Source organism: Pteropus alecto, unplaced genomic scaffold (assembly GCF_000325575.1).
Source record: "Pteropus alecto unplaced genomic scaffold, ASM32557v1 scaffold100, whole genome shotgun sequence".
NCBI lineage: Eukaryota > Metazoa > Chordata > Mammalia > Chiroptera > Pteropodidae > Pteropus > Pteropus alecto.
In genome coordinates this window covers 972,862-998,813 of record NW_006430723.1, presented here as the reverse complement: position 1 = coordinate 998,813, position 25,952 = coordinate 972,862, and the positions used below count along the sequence as shown (strand labels likewise).

General features: G+C 47.7%; 1 protein-coding gene across 2 annotated transcripts in view; it reads left to right on the top strand.

Annotated features, from left to right (window-relative positions):
* Positions 1 to 25,952, top strand: part of SLC4A5 (solute carrier family 4 member 5) — an 82,076-nt gene that overhangs the window by 39,526 nt on the left and 16,598 nt on the right. Inside the window, exons 6-18 of one of the 2 annotated variants that reach the window (XM_006905192.2) lie at positions 140 to 235; positions 2,686 to 2,741; positions 6,066 to 6,223; positions 6,660 to 6,747; positions 7,686 to 7,840; positions 8,204 to 8,416; positions 9,549 to 9,723; positions 11,578 to 11,711; positions 12,432 to 12,703; positions 17,026 to 17,084; positions 19,397 to 19,597; positions 24,049 to 24,162; positions 25,389 to 25,550. In XM_006905192.2, the coding sequence (XP_006905254.1) occupies positions 140 to 235; positions 2,686 to 2,741; positions 6,066 to 6,223; positions 6,660 to 6,747; positions 7,686 to 7,840; positions 8,204 to 8,416; positions 9,549 to 9,723; positions 11,578 to 11,711; positions 12,432 to 12,703; positions 17,026 to 17,084; positions 19,397 to 19,597; positions 24,049 to 24,162; positions 25,389 to 25,550 (1,883 nt within the window). The remainder of the gene's footprint in view (positions 1 to 139; positions 236 to 2,685; positions 2,742 to 6,065; positions 6,224 to 6,659; positions 6,748 to 7,685; positions 7,841 to 8,203; positions 8,417 to 9,548; positions 9,724 to 11,577; positions 11,712 to 12,431; positions 12,704 to 17,025; positions 17,085 to 19,396; positions 19,598 to 24,048; positions 24,163 to 25,388; positions 25,551 to 25,952) is intronic. The other variant, XM_006905193.2, reaches the window with a different exon arrangement.

The following is a 25,952-nucleotide window of genomic DNA, read 5'->3' as shown; positions in this document are numbered from 1 at the left end:
CTTCCTGAGAGGGGAAGAGATGTGTCTTGCAGCCCAGCCTTATTTAGGCACAATGACGATAAATGTACCACGTTAATGGGAGAGGCTGTGCCATTCCAGCCAGCCTGCCCAGGCAAACCCCTTCTGTTCCTCCTCCCAGATCGCAGCCCAGCACGCAGCCCTGCAGCGGGCACCAGCCTCCACCACTCCACGGAGGACCTGAGGGTGCGGCGAAGTGCCAACTACGGCCGTCTGTGTGAGTGTGTTCTCTGCCACCACGCCACAGCTTCGTCCTGGCTGTGGCAGCTGTGGCATGTCAACTTTCAGAGACTTTCGAAGGCAGAGGAGCTAAAAATCAGGATCTGTCTAGAGTTCTCAGGAGAGGCGTGGGGAGAAATCTTTTGTCCCAAACCTGGGCTGCTCTCAGAGCTTGATTTACTACCGTAATTTTCTGTATAACTACTCCCAAAACTGCAGCTCTAAATCACATCCTGGCAGAATCAATACCCAATCATATGTGCTAACTAAGTGTTTGTAAATTAGTTTACCCCTTTGCTTTCATCAAATTGATCATTAGCCCTGTTGCAGGGGTACTGTTTTTGGGGTACTCTGAGAAGCCTCCCTAGAAACTAAATTAAAAACAGGTGAAGTATTTTCCTCCAGAACAGTCAAAGAATGTTTCTACCACTGGGTGACAGTCTCAGGCCATCACAACAATGAAACGCTGGCAGAGTCACAGCCCCCTGAGGCTGGGAATAGGGGAGGGGGCTTGTGAGGTACCTGGTCGCAGACGGGGCTTTTTCAGACAATTCGTCAGGAATGAACAGATGGGTGAGCTATGAGGCAAAGAAAAGAGGGAACTTGGAAAATGAGAAGAAAAAGCAGTGTGAAAATAGCAATCCTACTTTCCTTTAAATACTTTTACTAAAATGCCATGGTATGACCAAGCACATGCCAAGGCTGTGCCCCTGCCAGGCCCAAAGAATGATGTGGGAGGAGATGTGGTTCCCCATGTGAGGCCTGAGCCGAAGTTTGCCACAGGCTTTTGTCTCTGTTCTTAGTGACCCTGGGTCCTCTTAGTCCCCCCTGGACTTGATTATTCTGTGTAGGGATGCCAGGAGGCAGCAGTCAACAGGCATGAGTGCCTCCTGGACAGGCCCTCTGCTCACTTATTCATTGTGCTTGAGGTCGCTCCACTCCCATGCCAGGCTACAGTGGCGGGGGCTGGGCTAAGAGGCATGAATACGTAGTGACAGCACGCCCACCTTGAGGCAGTTCCCAGGACAGCTCAGAGAGGAGAGGCCATTCACCTGAGTCTTGGAAAATAAATAGTTTTCCAGGAGCATGGAGGAGGGCATTCTAAACAAAGGAGACAAACAGCAGGTGAAGGGAAAGCACTGTGAAGAGTGCGGTGTATTCGGGGAAATACAGAAGTTCAGTTCACCAGGTCCACAGGGCCTATGGGAAAGAGGTCACATTGAAGGGGGCCTATGTGCCTTGCAAAAAGACCCAGCCTTTATTCTAAGGGTAGTGGGGACCCCTGAGAAGTTTTAAGCAGGGGCAGACCGTGCTCAGATTTTTATTTGAGAAGGAATAAACTAGAAGGGGAGGAAATTGGAAGCAAGAGACTGGGCCTGCCTTGGGGCTATGAGAACAAGAATGGAGAGGGAAGGTCAAGGTGGGAGTTGATGACTGGGGGGAGTAGGAGGCGGGGAAGAAGATGGGGTCAAGGCCGGCACCTAGATCTCTGCTCTGATTGCCAGTGGGTGGGAGGCAGGGGCACTAGGTGCAGTAGGGTCTGTGGGGGGAGTCAGTTGGTGGAAGACCATGAGTTCCGTTTCCCAGAGTGTTGAGTTTGAGGTGCCAGAGGAGTCGGGAGCTCCGGGGAGCAATCTGGACTGAAGATCCCAGCTGGGCATCCTCAGCTGATGTGGATGTGGAAGTGATGGGAGTGGTGCAATTGACCGAAGGAGGAGGGGAGAAGCCTCTGGAGGGGCTGAGGGAAAAATAAGACCCTGAGGAAAGCCCAGCAGGAAAGGGTTCTGGATGGAAATAAGAGGAGGGTAGACAAGGGAGCATGTTCTCAAAGTGAGGGGATGCCCTAGGCCACAGAGACCTGAGAAGTAACAGGTCTGAGAGTGCCCCTGGATCTGGCTGATTTTCTCCTACCTTAACCAAAGGGAGGAACTAACATGCAACTTCAAGTAAGTCACCACCACTGTTCTCTCCATGGGGAGCCCACCTTCCCATCCTCTGATGGCCCAAATCCCTATCTTTAAAGACTCACATGGATCATGGAGGACGGAGCTGAAACTGGTCTTCTCTCTCCAACAAAATCCATGCTTAGTGACACCTGGCACCTCCCCTGATAATGTGTCCGTGTCTCTCCTTACCTGCATGGCCTGGCATAGACCAGACATCCTGGTCTCTGTCCAAGAAGGTGGGGTGGAGGGTAGAGAGGAGAATGCGGCAGATTGAGGAGTAAGAAGGAAGAAGTAGAACCTGGGGTCTGGCAACCCTTTTAGGAAAGCTGCCATTGAAGGGAGGAAAAGAGAGTGGAGGCGAGCTCAAGGAGGCTGCAGGATTAGGGGAAAGGGGGCTCTTGCTTTGGTTAAGAATAGGGGAGAAGCATGTGTAAGGACCAAGGGCAAAGGACATATGAGAGCCCGGCTTCCCCTGATGGACCTTCTTTTCCTTGTCTCCTAGGTCACGCCCAGAGCAGAAGCATGAATGATATTTCTCGCACTCCAAACACTGATCAGGTAGTAAAGCCCCCGCACCAGGCTGCAGTGGAGGGCCAGGGCAGGAAAAAGCCTTTGGTTTCAGGGGGCCGGGAGCCCCTATGCACAGGACTTCAATCCCATGAAGGAGCAGGAGTCCCCAGGAAGGACCTGGATAGGGGCTCTGGGTGGCCTTGGTGACACTGCCCAGTCCATCACTTGGGTACTGACTGAGGCCAAGTGCTGGCTCTGTGCCAAGCCCTGGGAGGTGTGGGTGGCGAAAAAGTATGATCAAATGAGGTGCCAGAGGTCCCTGAGCTTGGACTTTGTTGGAGAGAGAAGACCAGCATGCACAGTTCACCTCCTGCATGACACACAAGTCCCTGTAGAGATGGAGTGGGGATTTGGGCTGGGAGAGACAAGTAATGGGGCCTTTGTGTGGGGACAGCAATGACTCTGAGTCAATTGGACTGCCCAATAGTGTGTCTTCTCCTTGGCTGAGCAGGAAAAGTCACTTTCTGTCCCTCATCAGCTTGGCTGAAACCCTCTTGATGAGATCAGAACCCTACAAACAGGCTGGGTTCATGATCCAAGGCCCACAGCCAGGAACCCTATGACTGTGCCTCCTGGGGAAGGCCAGAGAAACCCCTTCAGTTCCAACCCCTGCACATCTCAAAGACAGAAGTTCTCATGATCTCCTTGCTTGTGCCCCTAGGAGTAGGAAGAAAGGTGATTTTTAAAAACCCTGGAATTTAGTGAGGACTCCTCAGGAGCTTGGGTGACTGCCAGGACTTCAAGGCACCCCAAGTTTGGTGACAGGCAAACCAAAAGCATTTCCTCATGTTGGTGTCCCTAGGGCCCTGTGGTGGCCAAAACAATAAAACAACAATAACGGCATCAACCAGCATGTAAGTTCCACACGCTGCACGCACCACACGTGCTGAGCGTTTTCTGTGCATCTCTGTTATCGTCTCTAGTCTACTGAGAACACTGAGGCTTAAGGAACTGCCCAGGTTCATGCGGCTGAAAGGGGGCAGAACCATTTGATCCCAGCAGTCTGCCTCCAGAGCCCTTAATTTGGAAGTGACCGAGGAATGAGTATTCTGGGATATTCAGAGAAGACCCTCACTTTACTACCTATGATGAAGCACGCGGACAGTGGGGCCATGATAGCGAAGCGTTGCCTAATCAAAGTCTTTCACAACCTGTTTTAATAAATGTCTAAATGGTAATAAGAATACTAGCCGCGGCTTCCCCCAGGCAATGCTGCCTTGATTTAGGGATTGGAGCCCAGCCCAGGCTCTCTTAACTGACCAGGTGATGCTGCTGCTTCTCAGTATGTGCGGCAGCCGCAGCCTGTTGTTGGAAGAGCAGTTTGTCCGCCAGCGGGCGCACTTTAGGTGCAAGCCCAGAGGCGTTTGCTCGGCAGGCTCTTCACCACTTCAGGCCCGCCCTGGGCAGGCCAGCGTGTTTCCAGGGAGCAGAGTGTGGATTCAGACAGCACGGCTGTCTCAGTGCGGTGACTCAGCGAGCAGAACCAGAGTCCTCACGGGTTCAGCAAGTGAGGTCAGCAAGGCCAAGTGTCTGGTCCAGACCATGGCCAAGCCAAGGTGGCCAGAACACCAGTATGGCCCATTTCTGGGATGTCGCCACCTGACCTCCTAACCAAACATGTCACCGCCTGCAAGGGAGGGTCGTGAGCCTGTTTCAGGTCCTCTCTCCTCCTGGTTGGAGTGTGCTGGTTGGGCTACGGCACTGTTGCTGTCAAAGCCTTGTTCTCCGGGGCCCTTCTGCCTTCTGTCCTCTGGACCGGCTCCCCACCTGATGTTCAAGGGCACGGAGGAGGCAGGGGACGGCAGCCTCCCTGGCACACCAGCCCTGCATCCGGAAGAACGCTGCCTATAAGTCAGCTGACTGGAGCTGGGACAAAGAGACTTTTTGAGTTGTGGAGACTCTGGCCTTTCTGTTAACTCCTGCCCTTGCTCGTTCTCAATGCGTCAGGGGCCTTGGGGCTGTTGAACAGATGGTTGTGGAGAGTTTTATTTTTTTGACTGGATTTAAAAGATTATAAGGGTGCAGTCCTTGCTCACATGCCTTTTCTCATGCTGCTAAGCCACCCAGCCCAGTGTGTATCACGCCCACCATGAGTGGATCAGGAAACGGCTATGGGCCCACAGGGTCAGGACCTGCTGGCCAGGCCCATGCCCACAACTAACCTCACCCCAGTTTAAGAAGAGAAACAAAGAACCTGTGTCTTCACTAAGCTGATGAGAAACAGACATTTCTGTGCCCACAGGAGAGGCTCTGGCCAAGTGGGCATGGGTGGCAAATTTGTGGTGTCCACAGGATCTCTCTGTAGTGCTCGCCTCCACCTTCTGGGCCCTTTCTTCCTTTGTTGATCACTGTGGACTTCCACCAGCCCTGCCCTCCCACATATTCCCTCTCTACCCTCTCTCTACAAAATTGTCCCTTGCCCATCCCCTTGCTGACCAGAGGAAATGCACTGAAAAATGAATGCATCCTAAGAAGTATGCTTGCATGTGACTGTTCTTGGGGCGTTTTCATTGCAAAAGGGGACTCAAGAGAAGACAATGTCTTACCCTAAAAATGACGTCATAAATGCAGAGAGTGGGAATAATTTTGGGAAGAGGGCTTGCCTCCAGCACCTCTCCCATCAGACCCCACTTGCTCTCCCTGTTGGACCTTCCTGCCCTGAATAGACACTAGCCAGAGGGACTGGAGAGAGGGCACCTGAACAGTCTCAGTTGCAGAGTTTCAGAAGCTATGAGTTTCCTGGGAGGTCCCCTGGGAGTGACTTGGGGGCCCAGAAGTGTCCTGCAGAGGTCTAGGGGTTCCTCTTAGCCAGGAAGCAGGTGGCAAAGGAAAAACAAAGTGTGTCCACCATGGCCATCAGAAGAGATTCGTCCCTCCCACGGCCACCCAAGGTGAAGGCGGAAAGGAAGCGGGGTGGGCGGCCAGAGTGTAAGAGCCAAGACTTCTGTCTGTTTGGGCTTCACAGGCTGGGGAATGAGGCGTGACGTCCAGCAAGCCCAGGGCTCTCTTCTCTGACCCCTCAACTCACTCTTCAGTTGAACAGTTTTCATCCATCAAGGAACATCTTAGGGATCAAGTCATTGCTTGTTCCTTCCATCTAAAAAGGCTTAGTTGGTTGCTGGGGTTAATCAACTTTGAGTCTCCTCACCTGCGGAAAGGGGGAGAGCGGTTATTTCTTTCAGTCTCTTGAGAAATGCAGAGAGAACTTTTTAAAGATAGGCCCCACAGCAATCTGAAGTGGGGCGAGGGAGTGGGAACTGAAACCACTGTGTGTAAGTGACCACAAAAGTCTCCTTTCCCCTCCTCGATCAGCGGAAAAACAAATTCATGAAGAAGATCCCCAAGGACTCAGAAGCCTCCAACGTGCTCGTGGGCGAGGTGGACTTCCTGGACCAGCCCTTTATCGCCTTCGTGCGTCTCACCCAGTCGGCCATGCTGGGAGGAGTGACCGAGGTGCCCGTCCCTACCAGGTGAGGGCCATTGAAATCTGCCCACCGCACCTGCCCTCAGGCGGCCAGCTGTCCATGCAGTCAGCACACAGCGCTGGTGAAGACACTGCTGAAACATAGAAGGAAAATCAGGGAATTGGCTGGGGAGGGAAATCTTCTGACTAGGGAAGAGTTTTACAGAGTTTATTTCAAATAATCATTTAAAAGCAGGAGCCAACAGCGGGGAGACATGCTGTTGGGTAGGCCCTGGGATGCCAGAGCTTAGTGAAGATGCTCAAGGGGGAGCTCATGGGAGCGAAAAGGAAATGTCTCTCCAAAGCAAATATGGAAGTCGAAAAAGGGAAGAGACAAGTTTACAGCCAGTTAAAAAGATAAGAATGGATACTGGTTAGGGCCAGAGAATCCTTTTATTTTCCCTTCTCACTTTCCTCCTCTTCCTCCTTCATCTTCTTTGCAGATTTCTGTTCATACTGCTGGGACCTTCCGGGAGAGCAAAGTCCTATAATGAAATTGGCCGTGCCATTGCAACCCTCATGGTAGATGATGTAAGTGGTAACGAAAAACAATGTCATGGCTTCCGCATTGAGCATGGTGCCTTCATTCATTCTCTTATCCAGCAAGCATGTTTGAGCCTACGGTGTGCCAGCCTCTGTGCAGGGTGCTGAAGATTACGAGAATGAGGGAATAGACACTGCACTTTAGGAGTGCCAACTGAGTCAAGGAGACAGACCTATAATACAGACAGCCTGGGAGGCTTCACACATTGAGGGGCTTTAAAGCTATGGATGAGCAGGAGGCAGGTAGACCCAGCACCAGCCTAGGAGGCAGGCATTCCAGACAAAGAGAATAGGGGCCAAGGTTCGGAGACAGAGAAACTGGATGGAAAGGGTTCAATGGAGGCTCGGTGTTAGAGCTTCGAGAGCAGGAGATGACACAAAGAGGCAAGTCAGACCACACAGAGCCTGTGAGCAGAGCAAAGAGTTCACACTCTGTCTCCAGTGGGATGAGGAGCCTGGCAGATCTTAAACACAGACTTGATGAAGTCAGATCTGTAAGTCAGAAAGAACACTCTGGAGACAGTGTGGAATGAGGCAACCTGGCCCTCCAAGGATGAAGGTCTAGGAAGTTATAAACAGATTTGAAATAGGTGAGCTTCTCAAACTGGGTTCTGCACAGGTTTTCTAATGAGTTCGCAAAACTAAAAACCAAAAGGTAAAGTCGCTTAACCGAAGTCTGACAGCTGGAACATGAAGACCTGGCCTTCAGCTCCAAGAGGGGCCACCTGTCCCCAAGGCTGTTGTTTCTCACTGGGCCTTGTTTCACTGGCCGATCTGTTTTCATCTCAAAAACTGAGAGCAAATTGGCAGCAGGAACAATGGTTCAAAGCGATTTTCTTTGAAACCGTGTGCGGTATGCTCCCAGGATGTGGGTAGAAGGGGACATAGGCCAGAGAGCTGACCTTTCTCTTTCTCTTTGCTGCCAGCTCTTCAGTGACGTGGCCTATAAAGCCCGCAATCGGGAAGATCTGATCGCCGGGATTGACGAGTTTCTGGATGAGGTCATCGTCCTTCCCCCTGGAGAATGGGACCCAAATATCCGAATTGAGCCCCCCAAGAAGGTGCCCTCTGCAGACAAGAGGTGAGTATGTGAATGGAAAGGTGACAAGGGGAGAAGTGGTCCAAAGGGAGCTTCAAGTCTGTTCTTTTCTTTTTTGGGATTTGAGAGAAAGATATCGGCTTACTTGGGTTTATCCTTCTCCCCCACCAGTTTCATATTATTTCTCTAAAAATGAAATCAGAAGCAAGTACGCTAAACTTGAACATTTGTAAAATCTGTGTGACCTGTGTGTGGGTCTTGTTCTATCATTTTCTGCATTTTTCTCTGTATTTTAAGATATTTCATGATTTTTGTTGGAGAAGTGTTCTGGGGTCAGTCCTGGAGGGGCCGAGCCCTTCCCAGAATTGGGAGCCACACTGTCCCATGTCCCCTTTCTCCTTCCAGGAAATCCGTGTTCTCCCTGACCGAGCTAGGCCAGATGAACGGCTCTGTGACGGGAGGTGGCGGAGCAGCTGCAGGAGGTGGCGCTGGAGGTGGAGGTGGCGGCGGTGGTGGTGGTGGCGGTGGCAGTGGAGTCGGCGCCGGAGGGAGCAGCGGGAATGACAGAGAGATGCCAGCCATGCATGAAATTGGGGAAGAACTTATCTGGACAGGAAGGTGCCCACCCTAGCTAGTGACAGTCACACTAGCTGTCCTTTACACTTGTCTCCTTCCTACTGACTTTATAGGAATCTTCCCCACCTCTCCCTGCAGTGCCCACTTCAGACCACAGGGTCTAGCCACAGGGTCTGGCCATTGCACACTTTTCTTCCCCACACCCTCATAGCCCCTCCTGCATCCAGAAAAAAAGGTTCCTGCAGAAGAGGGGAAGCAGGACCCAGCACAGGAGTAGAGGAACCCAAACTTTTCTCTAGATATCCTTTGTTACCTCTATTAGTTTTCTAGGACTGCCATAACCAAGTACCACATGCTAGGTGACTTAAACAATAAGAATTTATTCTCTCATAGTTCTAGAGGCTACAGTTCTAAATTAAGGTGTCAGCAGGGCTGTGCTCCATCTGAGACTCTGGGCAGGATCCCTCCTTGTGTCTTCCTAGTTCTGGTGGTGCCTTTAATCCTTGATGTTCCTTGACTTACAACTGTACCACTTTAATCTCTGCCTCTGTTGTCACATGATGTTCTCCCCGTGTTTCTATTTTCACATGGCATTTCTCTCTTCTTATGAGGACACGAGTCATATTGGATTCAGGCCCACCCTAATGACTACATCTTAACTTGATTACATCTGCTAAGACCCTATTTCCAAGTAAGGTCACATTCACAGGTACCAGGGGTTAAGATTTCAATATAACTTTCGGGGGAACACAATGAATCTGTGTTATAGTCTGAGATATCTCTGTCTCCTAAATTTGGACACATCTGTGTTTCCCAATCACAGGTGCTCTGAGGATGATCAGGGACATGGGGAGGATGGCCATCTGTGGACCTCAGGACTTCCATTCCCCGTGGAGCGTTAGGTCTACCCCAAGACATAGTCCCATCAGGCCTTCCCTCCCCCATTTAGGCTGTCTATGACCACCTTTCCCAATAGGGAGGGCATCAACCAGAAACTTCAGTCTTGAGAGAGTTCTTCCCTAGTCTTAAACATTCTGGCGGAAAGATTCCTGCCCCTATCCGCTCCTAGTCAAGTTCCCTTCCTCACCCCAGATTCTGCAAGCTCCTGTAAATAGCCCTCTCCCTGTGCTGGTGTTTGGGGTGAGAAAGCAGCCCTTTTGCCTGTCTCGAGCAGGTTCTTCGGTGGCCTGTGTCTGGATGTCAAGAGGAAGTTGCCCTGGTTCCTAAGTGACTTCTATGATGGCTTCCACATCCAGTCCATCTCTGCCATCCTATTCATCTACCTCGGCTGCATCACCAACGCGATCACCTTTGGTGGGCTTCTGGGGGATGCCACTGACAATTATCAGGTGTGTGTGAGTGGGGACGTTGAGTACAAACCTCAGTAAGATCTGCTGCCACCAGGTGGCGGTAAGGAGCTTTGTCCTGTAACCCCAAAATCAAGGCTTGGGTTTCATCTACCACCCAGGTTTAGACCATCACTTTTAGTAATCTTTTGCCCTTCAAAAAATTAATATCAAGCCAAAATTATTAAAAGATCTAAAGCTAAATCATGTTACTAAAGACCAAATTTAAGGATGATGTAAACAGATCAAACTTCTAAGAGGTATCATCTGTTTAATTTGATACTTTTCCCACTGATGCTTGGATGAACTTAATCAGCACAATTACTTTTTTAAAAAACACAAAATCTTAAATTCTTAGCTTAGAGTTAAGGCATTTTTAGAAAGATAGTAAACTGTTACCGTGACAACGACATAGTCTTCCCTGGGGAAAAACATCAGCTCAGCAGACACTACCTTGAGACCCAAGCGAGGATCTTCTCCGAAGGCGACCTTCAAGATATAACCATTGGAAAGCTCAGAACATTCAGGTGAAGACTCATTTTCCCAGAAAAGTTGAAATGAATGCCTATCTCCGGTCCACACCACTCTCCTGAACCTCAGTCCACTATCCAGATGCCTCCTGGGCATGTTCATATAGCTGCCCTTTGTGGACCCCAACTCACAGGGCCTACACTGCATCCATTATCTTCCCTTCCTTCCCTTCACTCCACCAGCACAGCGAATGGGTGACACCATGGCTCACCCAGCCATCTGTGCATTGACTCACAAATCCAGCTTCTCCGAGTGGCCCTCATGACATGGTCCGACTTGCCTCTCATGCCTCATCTCCCAGTATTCCCTTTCTCAGATTCTTGTCCTCCTCACTCATTCTGCATTGTTTTCCATTAGTCATCATCATCTTTCAGTTCTCCAAAGGCCTGCTCTCTTCCACATCCAGCCATTGTAAATAAACACCATTCCTTCTTCCTGAGATACTCTTTCTCATCACTCCATTTACCTTCTTCTCTTGGCTAATTTCTTCCTCAATGTTTAGGTCTCAGCTTCCATGTATTTACCTCTTGGGAGGGCTTCCAGACCACCCTTTCAGTCCTCCTGTGTGCCCCCATGGCACCCCGACCTTATCCCAGCTTATCGCACTCTTTGGCAGTGATTCTCAATAAGGGACGATTTTGACACCCCCCTTCCATCCTGCCAGGAGACATTGGGCTGTATCTAGAAACAGTCTGGGTTGTCAAAACTGGGGGAGGGTGCTACTGGCATCTAGTGGGTGGAGGCCAAGGATGCTGTTAAACATCATACAAGACAGCTCCCCACAACAAAAAATAACCAGCTCGAAATGTCAACAGTGCTGAGGTTGAAAAACTCTGCTGTGTAGAAGTCGTGTGGTTACTTGTCCGTACCTCCAACTAGACTGAAGATGCATTATCTTGTTTGCTGATGGGTCCTCAATATCTAGCACAATGCCAGATACACCGTAGGCACTTAATGGATTTCAAATTAATGAATGAATGGTCTAACCTCCGAAAGCACCTAACCAATATTTGAATGAATAAATGATTGGATGGATGAATGGGCTGAGCTGAGAGTAGAGTGGGACAAGCAGAACCATTGGCAGTCCTGTTTTCGAGGCCCTAAGTTACCCAAAGAAAGTGGCCCGGGCCCTTTATCCAAATGGAATTCGAGAGAGTGATGCTGGTGATTGTGGGGGGCAGGTTGTAGAGTGGGAGATGGGGAGCAGAATTTGGGGAGCAGAAGGCTTGGAATAAAGGATGAGCACTGTGGCCTGGGTCCCCGGTGAGATAGCTGGGTTCTATTTTTGTGCCAAGAGGCCCTTCTCCTGCCTCCTTGTGCCCCCAGGGAGTGATGGAGAGCTTCCTGGGCACTGCCATGGCCGGCTCCTTGTTCTGCCTCTTCTCGGGACAGCCTCTCATCATCCTCAGCAGCACAGGGCCCATCCTCATCTTCGAGAAGCTCCTCTTTGACTTTAGCAAGTAGGTGCCCCTTGGTGGCCCCCAGTGCCTGTTCTCACTCCTGGGGCAGTCCACTGAGGTTGGGGCGGAAGAACAACCCCAAAGGGGAGGCAGGGGTAGGAGGTACCAAAGCCGTCTTTACCTATGTGAAGGACTGCTGGGTGGTCCCTCCTGAATCCCTCCAGCTACCTGCCTTAAAGCCATCTTAGTGCATATTAGCATAGCTGATGGGGAGACATCCAGGCAAGATGAGAGAAGAGAATCCACGCCACTCTGCTCATGAACAGTTATGACTTGGAAGTCAGTGCAATGTATGAAAAGTCTTGAGTTGGAGATCAGAAGGCTACATCCTGACCTGGGCGGCTCCTGTCACCACTCCAGGCTCAGCTGCCTCATCTACAATATGGGACCATTTCTAAGACCTAACCCAGCTCTGTCAGTTTGAAATTCCTTGTTTTTTTTTTTTTTTTTTTCATTCACTCTGGACGTTTGTTCCAAATTGTGAGAAATGAGATGTCCTAGCACCTACCTGCCACCCCCATGAGATTCCCAGAATTCTCAAAGACCAGACAACCCCACCTAGGAATTGTCTCTGTCCCCAGTCCTCTTGCAGTTTCTAGGAGGGCGTCTGTGCCATAGGGGGAGCAGATGAACCTCTCGGGGGTTCTGGGGTGTGTCTGGGGAGCCAAGCACAGTCCAGCTCTGGGCTGGAGGCCCCCCTACCTTTCCTCTGCCTTCCAGAGGCAATGGCCTGGACTACATGGAGTTCCGCCTCTGGATTGGCCTACACTCAGCCATCCAGTGCCTTATCCTGGTGGCCACAGATGCGAGCTTCATCATCAAGTATATCACCCGCTTCACCGAGGAGGGCTTCTCCACTCTCATCAGCTTCATCTTCATCTATGATGCCATCAAGAAGATGATTGGTGCCTTCAAGTACTACCCCATCAACATGGACTTTAAGCCTGACTCCATCACCACCTACAGATGCGAGTGCGTCGCTCCAGACACAGGTGATCAGTAACCCCAATGGTGCCCTGGGCACCCACCCCCTCCCTGACTGCCCCACTCCCCCACTTCACATCTCTCTACTCAAATGTAGGAGGGTGAGCCTGCTTGGGAGGGCAACTACTGTCCTGCAAGGGAGCAAATGCAGGTCTTGAACCCAGTGTTTGGAAGAAAGCCAAAGGGATAGTAGCTCTAATGAGGATCATAATACCAGAGACCAGAGTCGTAATCAGGAGTGAGCAGGAACACCCCAAGAAGTAAAGAAAACCTGCTTTGCTTCAGCGTGTGGGTGATGGGGAGGCCACACCCTGCTGCCCAGGGACCCTGCTGCAGGCCAAAGGTAGACCTGATGGGGCCTAAAATCCCTTCCAGTTCCACGAGAGCATGATACCATGAGCTCTCCATGACCTTGCTCCCAGGGTGTAAGGTGAGGCCACACCAGAGAGATGAACATCCCTACAGATGAGGATACATCTAGGAAGGAGGGTTGGTCAGGGTGAGGGAAGGCTTGACAACCATGTCGTTTGAAAAACAACTAGAGAACCTGGGGTTATTCGGCATGTTGGAGACGTATGAGAGAGGGACTGTCACGTCACAGGGGTCCCTGATTCACTCTGTGTTACTGCAGGATGCAGAACAAGGAGCAAGAAGCAGAAGCTCCAGGGAACAAGATGCTGACTAAATTAAGGGGATAACTTAGAGTGGCAGGAACCATCATCCTGAGTATTGGCCCCACTGGGTGGTCACAAGCTACTTGGACACTACCTAGATGTCCATCTGCCAAGGGTGTTATAAAAAGGACCCCTGCACTGGACAGGAGGCTAAATTAACAACTGGTCAACCTGATAATCCTCTGTGCCAATCCTATGGTTCCTTTCTGACCAAAAAGTTGTCATCTGTAAAGTTAGAGTATCCCATAGTCTGAACCCCTGATCTTCCCAGGCATAATCATGCCCCAAAGAGCCTACAGTGGAATGTGCCCAGAGTGCCCAGAATGCTACGGAGCAGGACCCAGAAATCCATCCATATCTCTGAGTACCACCAGGCTGGAACCACAGAGAGAACTCTGAGGTCCAGAGATCACCCAAGGTCACAGCAAACCTTGGTTTCCCTAGCTGTAAAAGAGGGACAGCAATGCTGGCCCTACCAGTCTCATGGAACTTTTGTGAGGTATTCAAATTGGGTAGGAGGAAATAAGTAGATATTGTGTTGCCCAGCCCTTTAATAACACTATCGATTAAAAAAATTTATCATAAGTCAATCAAAAATATATGCTGCACAATTATTGTGCACCCTGCTTTAGCCTAGGCCTTGCGGAGATAAAGTTGCCCTGACCATAGGGAGTATAATTCTGGTTGTGTCCTCTCTCCCTACATTACTGCACTGATTTTGTAAAGAAGTCCAGACTTAATTTTTTTCTATCATTAATTTTGAGTTATTCTACTTAACTCCAATGATGGGTGAATGGACACATTGTCCCAAGCTGGGACACCTTGGTTGCCCATGGAATCGAGGCGATACTACCTGTAGGCCGTTTTTGTTCTGCCTTACAGCAAATCCCGCCTCTGTGGGCTGGGCCCCATCAGGGTATTCTCATGGGCTGCTTGTGCCCTCTGTAGATGCATTGCACCAAACACAAATATTCCTACAAACAAAGCTTTTGGAAATACACGTCCTTGTTATCTTTTAGAAACGGCTGAAACTCTGGGGTCATTTGAGGGTCTTTGGCCATCCTGAGCATCTTTTGTCCACAGGAGAAACCAAATCCAGGGGTATCCTAGAAACAGGGCACATAGAAGCAATAAGACAGGATTTGAGGGGCATAAAGAAATCCAATTGCCTCCAAATAGCATCCCGTCTGGCCTGACCCAGGTGCCTGATGTCACCTCATATTTCTGGGTCACGCTATTGCCATGGTTCTCAAAGTGCAGCCTCCAGACCAGGAGCATCAGCAACATCTAGGAATTTGTTAGAAATGCAAATTCTTGGGCCCTATCCCAGACCTGCTGAATCGGAAAGTCTGGGGTAGTGCCAGCTGTATATTAACAAGCCTTCCAGGTGATTCTGATCGTGCTTAAGTTTGAGAGCTACTGCTCTGTTGAACTAGTAATTAGGAATACTGAGCCATTATTAACCACTAACTAGTAAGATTGGACTTCAGTTTCTTCACAGAGAACAAAGGAACTGAAACTAAGACAAGTTAGGTTTGATTAGGAGAATAAGAAAAGGAAAGTTCTAGACATTTAGGAGACTGGGGAGAGGGGAACTCACTGAGGAGGGTTTCTTTCTCAGTCCATGGACTACTCGCGTATCAATTGTTTCATATTCCTAGTTTTACTGTAAAACCCAGTCTGACTATGGCACACTATCACACATTGTCACTCTTCATCTATCATAAGAGCTTGTTTGGGGCACACTCTTTTAAAATTTAATCTTGTTTCCATTGTAACTGATTTGTATTCTATTTATGGACGCTGCACACACTGACTTGGCTGCTTTCAATCCCAAGTGAGTACTGTTTATAAACACTAGAATTTTAAAATATTTGATACTTGGACACTCTCTGGAATTTTCCATATTATATCTCTTCCTTCTTCTCAAAGTGGCTTTCAGATAAATCACACAAAGTTCTCGATACAAAAGAATGGCTAAGGCTCAGCAGAAGACATCAAGGACTGTCTGGTGTGATACTGTGGCAGTGGAAAGGCATCTGAGCTTGCCAGGCTCAGGCATTAGCTGGGAGTCCTCTAGCATTTGTGTGCGTAGCCCCGAGTTAGCCTTCATGCCCACCGTCTCTGCTTCATGGTTCATTGCGTGTCACGCAATGGTCAGTGGTATGAAGAAAGGAAGCAAATGTCCCTGATGGCTATGGAGGGAAGCTTTCTTCAGATTAATTGTAACAAACTTCTGAGTTACAGAGCTCCTAGGAGTATTCTGACCTAGGTTGAGGCCGAATTCCTTAGACACTCCCTGCCCAACTGTCCCAGAAGTAAGCGACATAGAGGAGCCCTGTGATCACAACCACCCTGTGACAGCTAGAAGGCTGAAGAGAGCTTCAGTAATAGCCTCTTCTTTCCTCTGGGTTCTTAACCACAGCCAGCAGGAGCTAAACGGGGCTTGCAATGCATTTCAGATTTATTGCCAGCAAACTGGCAGGCCTTCCCCCACCCCAGCCCCCTAAACCTGCTCGGTCTGCCTTCACTTGGAGGAGGAAGGTGAGGAGGACCTGGCCCTTTTCCTTCACCTATGCAGGGTAGGAGCAAGAGAGAGGAAAAATGGGGCCACCCAAGGCCTGCCTTTATAATGAATGGCCACGTCCCCCAGGGAGGGGGTCACAGTTCCACTCAACTCTTCTCATGGCCCCTGATGGGAACTCCCATATGTTCCGCTTAAAGTTAAGGATGCTGAGGCAAGGTCCTGGGTTTAATTTTCTTCAGCTTACACTCAAGAGGCAGATTAGAGAAGATAATATCAAGCCAATGAGTTCTTACAGGCCCAGCTGACCTGAAAAACAACAGCAACAACAACAAATAGCACATATGGACAGGGCAGGAGAGAAGGGAAGTGTGTGCAGAGGGGAGCAGAGCAGGGAAGGGAGCTTGCTGTGTGGAGCCAGGAGGTGTCCAGACTTCGGGCCGGCCTGCCTGGTATGGGTCGTGGCTCCTCCAAGCATGAGCTATGTGACCTTGGGCAATGGGCAGGCCACTTAACCTTTCTGGGCCTCGGTTACCTCAGCTTTAAAACAGGGATAGTTCTTCTGGATTTGAGAACTTAGCAAGATGTGTGTGTTAAGGGTTTTGTATGGTGCATGGCATAGAGTAAGTTCTTTGACAATGTTTAAGAGTACAGACATTGTCCTTTGAGCCATGCTTCTCTTACTCAGGCCTGCTTCCATGTCTGGAAGTGTACTATCCCTTCTAATAAAGCTTTTCTTTTCTGCTGTAAAAAAAAAAAAAAAAAAAAGAGCACAGAGCTGGTAGGGATTCACAAAGCACATTCACTAATTTGTGTCAGCACTGTCTTGGTGGCAGATCCCTTACTTCAGATTTTAAAGCCAGCTTTTCAGTGTCTGTCAGGAGCTGCCTTAGCCTGGCCCAGCTGGTCTGTCACAGCTGTGGCCCGGGCTCCCCTTACCACCGCCGCCTTCCTGGACAAAGAGAGGAGAGTGAAAAGGGGCAGGGGTTCGATGAGCCGCCCTCACAATGGAAGCCAACCCTTGGCACCAAGGAGCTAGAGGGAGATGGGAAAGGGCGGGGGCCCAGGAGGGGGACGATCGCAGGCTCCCCTCCCTGCAGCTGCTGACCCTGTGCTCTGTGCTCATCCACAGCAAACACAACTGGGTTTAATGCTTCAGCCTTGCTGCCACCAAACACCAACACTTCTCTGGTAAGTCTTCTCCTCTTACATCAGAATTCAAGAGCTTCTGTCTTGGGGGAGAGTGAGGAAAGTTGGGAAACTGAGACTACCTTATGGCGCCTGACACTAACAGAGGTCAACCCCAGCTGCCCGTAAGGATCATTTGTGGAGCCTAGTCAATGAACAATTTTATTTTACATACATACTGTCGAAATCCCATTTTAAAACATGTCTCATTCCATTAAATCCATGTGCATAAATATCACATACACACACACAAAGGGGAGGTAGACATGAGGAATGGTAAATGGGAGTGTACAAACAATGCTGTAAACAAAGTTTCCCATATCTTTCTACCTTCTTCCCTGTCTTTCTGCCTAGGACTCCCAGTTCTCACCCAACAATGCCATTCCCCAGCACCAGAAAGTATATTCATGCTCCCCGCTCAGTGAATCTGATCTGTCCTTTGTGCTCATGAGTCCCCTGGCCCCCAGATCTGGTCTGCCTCTTCCAATAAGAATGAATGGTGGCCCTCAGGAGAGACCGCCCAGCCTAAGTGGCTCCAATGGTGGGAAGTCCAAAACCAGGTGAAGGGTAGCACCTGGTAGGCCCTGGGGAGGATTCTTAGACCTCTCATGTCCCCAAGGTTGCTTTAGTTACTGCCGCACAGGTAGCTGACTGCTCAGTTGGCAGCTTAACTGAAGACTTTTCAAATATCCGATTTTGAGAGAAGAATGAAATCAGTCATCACCTGTGTCTGAATACTTATGATATTCATCAAGGTGCTGTGTGCACTTTGAAGGCTAAAAAGACATATAAGAAACAGACATGGCCTTCCGTCAAACTTGCTTGCAATAAGCCTGTGGAGACACACCTGAAAAGTAATGGACAGCACAAGCAGAGCATGCCGTGCGTCAAATATGGCCAAATGTACACTTCCATGCTGGAGAGGAAAGCCTCATGGAGAAACCGGAATGTGATCTGGTCTTGGAGGTTGGGAAAGTTGGTTATGTAGAGAGAAGTATGTTCCAGGCCAAGGGACCAGCACCAGAGGAAAAGCACAAACCTTTTCCAGGGCAGTGAGTGGACTATCGGCCAAGGCAGTGTGAGGGGGGTGTCGCACAGGGAAACCACTAGAGATGAGCTGGGAGAGAGACGGTGGGCCAAGCCAGTGGGCGGTAGAGCATGCTACACTGCAGGAAGCATTTTTAATCGCTATAGTGATCGAGGGATACTCTGACATTCAGTAGATGGCCGGGCCTCTCTCTTCATGTGGTTTTCTCCAACCCTGAGCTTTCTCTCAGCATGATGGTCTCAGGGTTCAAGAAGGTGAGAGCAGACACTGCAAGGCCCCTCGAGGCTTCGGCTGAGAACCTGCTCAAAGCCACTTCCTCCCCATTCTGTTGGTCTAAGCAGGCCCAGGGGAGTCCAGATTCAAAGAGGCGGAGAAATAGAGTTCTCCTTTCGATGGGAGGACCATCGGCATCACATTGCAAAGGAGCATGAACAGAGGGAGGCATGATTTATTGGGGACCGTCATATCAAACTACCACACTTCTCTTAATCCAAACATTCATCATTGCTAGTTGCAAGCATCTGTTTACTTCATTATGTAGGTTCCTGAAAATGTACACATTAAATTTTTGAAATATATATTAAATTTTATTATAAATTACTTTCCTTTTATTATAGTTAGAAACATATATAAACACATGTCTGTATATATATGTGTGTATATGTGATATTTGTATACACACACATATATATATATATACACACACTTAGGAACATATATATAGGAATATATATGTATAGGAACATAAATAAGAATATATATAAATAATTATTTTGTGTGCCCTGGACTTTAGTCATCTGGGACACCAAAAGGGGAAGTGACTGAAGCAATTGAGCTAAAAAGAATCTGACAAGGGTGAAATGTGAGCCTCCATATGTGAAGGGGTGTGTGTAGGGGAAGGAAAGTGGAGAATAAATGTGAGGCACTCCAGGAAGTGCTGACAGGACCTGTGGTTGATTGACTGAGCCAGAAGCCAGGCCTGCTGAGGGAGAGGGCATCCCACCCTCTGCTTTTGCTCCTCGCTAACACAGCAGCGCATCCTAGAACACAACGAAGAAACACATGTCAGCTCCTAATCTTTCCAAGGAGCCTCCCGTTAGTCATTCCTTAAAGCAACCTGTCCCAGGAACATCATTCTGTTGCTGGGCACCATGGGCCAGGCAGGGTGGGGGCCCCTCTGAGGGCAGGAAGGGAGTGTGGGATGCCTGAGGATTGCAGGAGGAGGGCACACGTCCTGACCCTTTCTCTCCTGTGCTTGGTCTCCAAGTACAACCCCCTTAACCTCACAGAGCTGGACTGGTCCCTGCTGAGCAAGAAGGAGTGTCTGAACTATGGTGGGCGCCTGCTTGGGAATTCCTGCCAGTTCATCCCAGACCTGGCACTCATGTCCTTCATCCTTTTCTTCGGGACCTACTCCATGACCCTGACCCTGAAAAAGTTCAAATTCAGCCGCTATTTCCCTACCAAGGTAAGCTCACCCTGCGGTTAGGAGGGGACCTATAGTCAGACTGTTCTCAAGATCTCCCTGCAAGGATTCTGACCCATTCACAGAATAGACACATCAGCACTGGCTCACTGAGGTTTTTCAAGTTAAGAGCTCAGACGTAGAGTCAGAGAGAACTGGGTTCCTTTATTGTCAAGTACCCTTGACAATGCTTTGTGTTGTCAGACTTTTATCTTTAGTCTTTGTGTCTAGTAGTAACTCTTTGTGTTTTTAAAATTCTCATTTTCCCGATGACTAATGAAGTCGAAAATCTTATCATGTGTGTATTGGCCATACAGCCATTTGACCTTTTTCTTTGAAGTGCCTGTTTAAATCTCTCGCACATTTTCTGTTAGATTGCCCAAATTCTTATTTTTGATTTGCAGGAGTTCTTTACATATTCTAGATAGAAACCTACTAGTAATCATAAGTGTTACAAATACTTTCTCCCATTCTGTTACTGGCCTTTTTTCTTTCTTAATGGTATCTCCTGATTAATAGAAATTCTTAGTTTTACTGTAATCAAATCTACCAAAATTTTCCTCAAGGAAAATATTGGACAGGAGATATTCTCCTATGTTATTTTCTAAAAGTTTCATTGTTTTTCCTTTTATGTTAGATCTACAATCTATCAGAATTGCTTTTGACAGATAGTGTGAGATAATATTTCTTCGTTTTTATATAGGCAGCCAATTGTTCCAGCACTTTTTTAAAAAAGATCATTCTTTCCCCCACTGCTCTGCAATACTTTCTTTGATATATCAAATGTTCACACATCATGAGGTCTATTTCTAGGTTCTTTATTCTGTTTCACCAGTTTATTTGTATGCCAATATCACAATCTTCATTTCTATGGCTTATAAGTCTGTGGCTTATATTTTACAGACCAACCTCTCCTTCTTTGTCTTTCTTTTTCAATGATACCTTGGCCTTTTGCATTTCCACATAAGTTTTAGAGCCATCTTAAATTTTTCACCAAAATAAAAACTTGTTGGAATTTTGATAAGAATATATTGACTCTCCATGTCAATTTGGGAAGAACTAACACCCTTCAAATTTTGAATCTTCTTACTCGTGAATATAGTATATACCTCACCATTTATTAAGGTCTTCTTTCTCTCCATAATGTTTCACAGGTTTTGGTCTTTAGGTCTTGCATATATTTTATTAGATTTATTCCTAGGTATTTATAGGGTTTTTTTTTAATGCTATTATAAATGCTAACTATTAGTTTTAATTTTATTTTCTGTTCTGTGGCCAGAATAAAATATTAATTAATCAGAACAGCACTTGCATATGTGAACAATAGCTGCGCAATGGGGAGGGGCACTCAGAAGAATTTTAGCAACCCTCTTCCACCATAAACCCATGCGCATTCTCCGAAAGCCATCTTAAATACTGCTACCGCTACTACTGCTACTACTAATAATAACAATAATGATAAAAATCTTTCATTGGATCTTTCCCAATATTTTGTAAAGATTAAAGAAAAGGCTCTTTAGAAAGCTTTGCAATATATAAAATCAGTAAAAAATAGTGTGCTTGCAACACAAATGCCTCCTCAAGACAAATTCTCTTCCTCCTTACCCACCTCTAACCAGATCGTACCCCTAAGTCACCTCTTACATAAAAATTGTAGAGCAGTGACTGCATCTGAGAATGTCTGTTTCCTGAAGGATGAAATATAATTCATGTAGAATGAAATTCTTTAACCACCATCTTTCCCCGCCCCCTCAAATTACTTCCAAATTGATCTGTTGCCTCTTGGAACTTAGTGTTGCAGAGAAGAATGAGACCACACCATCTTACACCTATCAGATTGGTAAAAATAGAAAGGTCTTGGGATACCAAGTGTTGGAGATGAAAAGCGATGGGTGGAAGTATAAACAGGTACACCCAATTTAGAGAGCTATTGGCACTCTCTGACAGAGCTGAAGATGGATACAATCTTCAGCCTCGCACTTCCACTGCTAGGTATACACCCCAGAGAAACTCTCACATGCATACAAGAATGTTCATAAAAACATTGATTCTAAGAAGAAAACGATGAAAATAATCTAAATGTATCTATAAACAGAAGGATAAAGAAATAAGTGGAAAACAATCATACAAACATGCAGCTGCACTGCATATACACAGACGACAGCTACATCTATCCACAAGGAAATATATCGCAAACATGTTACGCAAATAAAGCAAATTACAGAAGATTACAAATAATACGATCCCACTTACGTGAAATTTTAAATCATGTGAAACAATGCCATACTTTGTTAAGGGCTATGTACATATTTAGTAAAAGTATAAAGACATTATTATTATTAGAATAATAAACTATAACTTCAGACCAGTGGATCAGTCTAGAGAGCAGGGTCAGGGATGCCACTGAATGATAGAAGAGACATCTACTAAATTATGGTGTTTATTACGTCCATCATATAATATGGTAGAATTCACAGCTGTTTATTATAACCATCTTTATATTAGATTGGACCATGTGAAATTGTTTACAGTAAGTCCTCACTTAACATTATTGATGAACTCTTGGAAACTACAACTTTAAGCAAAATGACATATAATATTACACATTGAAACAAATGTTCACTATATATAAATTTAAGAAAGATAAATAAAAACAAATAAGATCATTCTTTTCCCATGGGCTGATTCCAGTTCAGGGTGGCAGGTGGCCAAGCCAATCCCAGCAGTTCAGGGCACCAGGTGGGACCCACCCTGGATAGGTCACCCTTCCATCGCAGGGCGCATCTCACACCTGTACTCACACTGGGACAATGTAGACATACCAGTTCACTGCAATGGGCAGATCTTTGGGGTGTGGGAGGAAACAGAGTCCCCAGGGAAAACCTACGCAGACATAGGGAGAACTTGGGCACTCCACACAGACAGGGGTCCTGGCTGGGAATCGATTTTTTTCCATTCAACATTATAATGAAACAACGTTGAACGAAATGACATTATTTGAGGATCTATTGTTATCTGTGACTGTTTTGACCTACAAAAAGATTCATATGGTTTAACTTAATAACTTTTTGATCTGGATGCTAGGAATATTGTAGGAAGGCAAGTGTAAACCTGGCACACTGCTTGGTTTTGCTGTGACCCGTGTTTTTGTATATGAGCATAATATAAAGCTGTTATTGATTTTCAACTTTTAGGATCAGCTTATAGATGAAACACAGAAGAAGTGTTTACAGAAGAGAATATGAGCATTCTCAGCTTTGACCCTGTCAAGATCAAAGCGGGGGAGTCACAAAATGGAAGGGCTTGGGGGAGAAGAACGGGGTGGTGGGGGAATGGGGCAGCGAGCCTGGACTCGCGTGTTGGAGAATGAGCGATACTGGAAAAGTTAGTGGAGAAGTTTGATTATATAACTTGAAAGTGCCAAGGAAACCCATGGAATGAGTCTAAAAATAACTCTCAAAGACTGAGAATGAGAAAAGGGCAGGAGGGATAGTGAAGTAAGCTAAATCTTTTCAATAGATAATGCCTTAAATTAGTGAATCAAAATATAAAAGTATAGCATATTCATTAACGACATGAAAGAAACCACCGGAACAACTGAAAACAAGTAGACGTATGAGAGTATCCGGAAAGGGAACCTGAGTAAGAAGAGATGAAGTGGGGGACTTTATTTTTTATACTACGTGGGTTTTTAATTAATTACATATGTTATTTTGATATCAATTTTAAAGAGAAGTAGGAAGTAGGAGTAGGGAATGAATTCATTGTGCTGTAAACTGCCCCTGACCTTCCTAATTTCTTTCCTTGTTCTCTGGAAACTGATGTCTCTGAAGAGACAGAGAAAAGGACGCAGGGTAGTGGTGGTCTAGAAGGGCTGTCGGAGGGCAGGGGGGTGAGGTCCAGAGCCTGGCCTAGGATGGGCCTCCTGGAAGAGAGGAGCAAGAAGCCAAGGACTCTTAGAAGAGAGAAGGTGTGAGAGTAGCCAGGGGTCCCCAGCAGAGTTGGGGGGCTCTCCCCTCCAGTTTGGGTGGCCATGCAACAATGTGTCACACATTTTTAGGAGCTAAGATTTCCTTCACAGTTCAGCCCTTTCCCTTACCACCCCTGATGGGTGACCCAATTCAGTCTGTCACACCAGAAAGTGTGGTCAGCGATGGCTGCCATGCCACATGAATAATGACAAGTCCACTTTGACTGAAATATGCCAAGCCTTCAGTATGCATCATAGCTCACTTAAGCCTATGAGGTGGGGGCTATTATTATCTCCATTTACAGATAAGGAAAACAATGCTCCGAGAGATGACATGCTTCCCCAAGATCGCAGAGCCGGGATCTGAGCCTGGGCCTGCTGACTTCAGAGCCCAAGCTCTTAACCAGTCTCCACTTTGCTGCCTGAGGACTGGGTCCACCTGCAGGTGGGCAGGTGCTTCACTCACTTGCTCATCTTTCTGCAGGTCCGGGCCCTGGTAGCTGACTTTTCCATTGTCTTCTCCATCTTGCTGTTCTGTGGAATCGATGCCTGTTTCGGGCTGGAAACCCCCAAGCTTCACGTTCCCAGTGTCATCAAGGTTTGCTCTGGGCACTAGCTCTGCCTGTCCCCAGTTGCAGATCCGTTTCTCTTTTTCACTGATCAAACTTTCACCACGTGGGTTCTCCGTGCAAGCTCCACCCTTCTTGTATAGGACAGGGGGCGGTCCTTTGAAATGGTGGGTTGGGCACAGTATTCACAATATTGAAATCTCACTGTGTAGCCACAGGATAAGAAAGATGCTGGAATCTAGCTGAAGCCCCTTGATTTCCACTTGAGGGTCTACAGTTTCCCAACTCCTGGCAGTCTGCAAGCTGGGCCATCTGGGTTCTGAAAATGGTCCCTTAGAACAGTGATTCTCAAAATGTGGTGCCCAGACCACCAACGCATCATCACTTGGAACTTTTTAGAAATGTAAATTAGCCCCACACCAGACCTATGGAATCAGAAGCACTTAGGTGGGGCCCAGCATTCTCCATCTTAACAAGACCTGCAGGGCATTCTGGGGGCTGCTCAAGTTTGAGAACCACTGCTTCCCAAGTTCCCTATTAGTCCAGAGTTGGTGCCATTTGCTTGTAGCTAAGCTCTGAATCCTGATCCCTTTCAAAGGCACTGGCTGGGGGATACGGGTTCTAGAACTGGCCCTCCCTGCCTTTGAGGGCTTGACCTTCACAATGTTACTGGAGGGTTTTCCTGAGGAGCTTAAACTTATCTCGTAAAACTGATATGAGCCTTGAAAATTAAAGTACCTCTTTCTCTTAAAACAAAAGATGAACTTCAGACAGCTCCTGCACAGATAATTCCTTATTCTCAATATGTAAGGCTGAATTGATATCCAGTGTTTTATAGACAATTCTATAATGCTCCCTGGACAGGTGACTGGAGATGAGAGACCGAAGCATCAGGCACTGGTCCCAACGAATGCTTTATTCTTGCCTGTTGGGCCTTATTTCTGCTTCCTGTTGGTTTGCAATTAAGCAGTACTGCAAGCACCCTCCCAATGCCCACTTCCCTGTTTCCCAGCCAATCCCAGGTGGCCTCCACAAAAGATCTCCTTCATCCTGCAGATACCACGCCCTTCCCAAGTCTGTTTGCATTGGGTTTCTTTGTTCTAAAGTTGCAGGCATCAATTTCTTAAGGGAAAAGATTACATTCAAAAAGTACCCCTAGTGGGGGAAAGGCAGGAAGGCGGCAGAGTGGGGCCTGGGCAGCAAGTGCCCTCGGACAAGGGGGAGAGGAAAGGGCCTCTCCGTTTGCTTCACTCAGCCCACGCGGTCAGACCGAGGCTGGTTCGTGGACCCTTTTGGGAAGAACCCATGGTGGGTGTACCCAGCGAGCATCCTGCCTGCCCTACTGGTGACCATCCTGATCTTCATGGACCAGCAGATCACGGCCGTAATCGTCAACCGGAAGGAGAACAAGCTGAGGGTAAGTCTGGTGCTAGGAGCAGGAGCACAACCTTTTTCTTCCTACAAAGTCAGAAGGAACAAAGAAGAGAGATGGTCTATCAAAATTTTGGGCCACTTGTGAAGCAAAATATGAGCCAGAAGACTGGAGTTCTGGTGTGTGTGGGAGGGAAGTGTGACCTCCAGTTGGCAGTAAGGCCACCAGGGCCAGGGCGACTTGATCTAAAGACCACAACCAAGCCCAGGGCGAGCCCACTGGGCACCTTGCTTCTCTCAAAGAGACCCTCCGGCCTCTGTGCCTCCCGACAATGAACTTGGAAGTCTGAACAGATCCTGATAGGGATTTTGGCCCAGAACAATGAGGCAGAGGCATCCTTCGCCCACTTGGTCCCTACAGCTCCCCACCCTGCCTCCATCTAAGCAG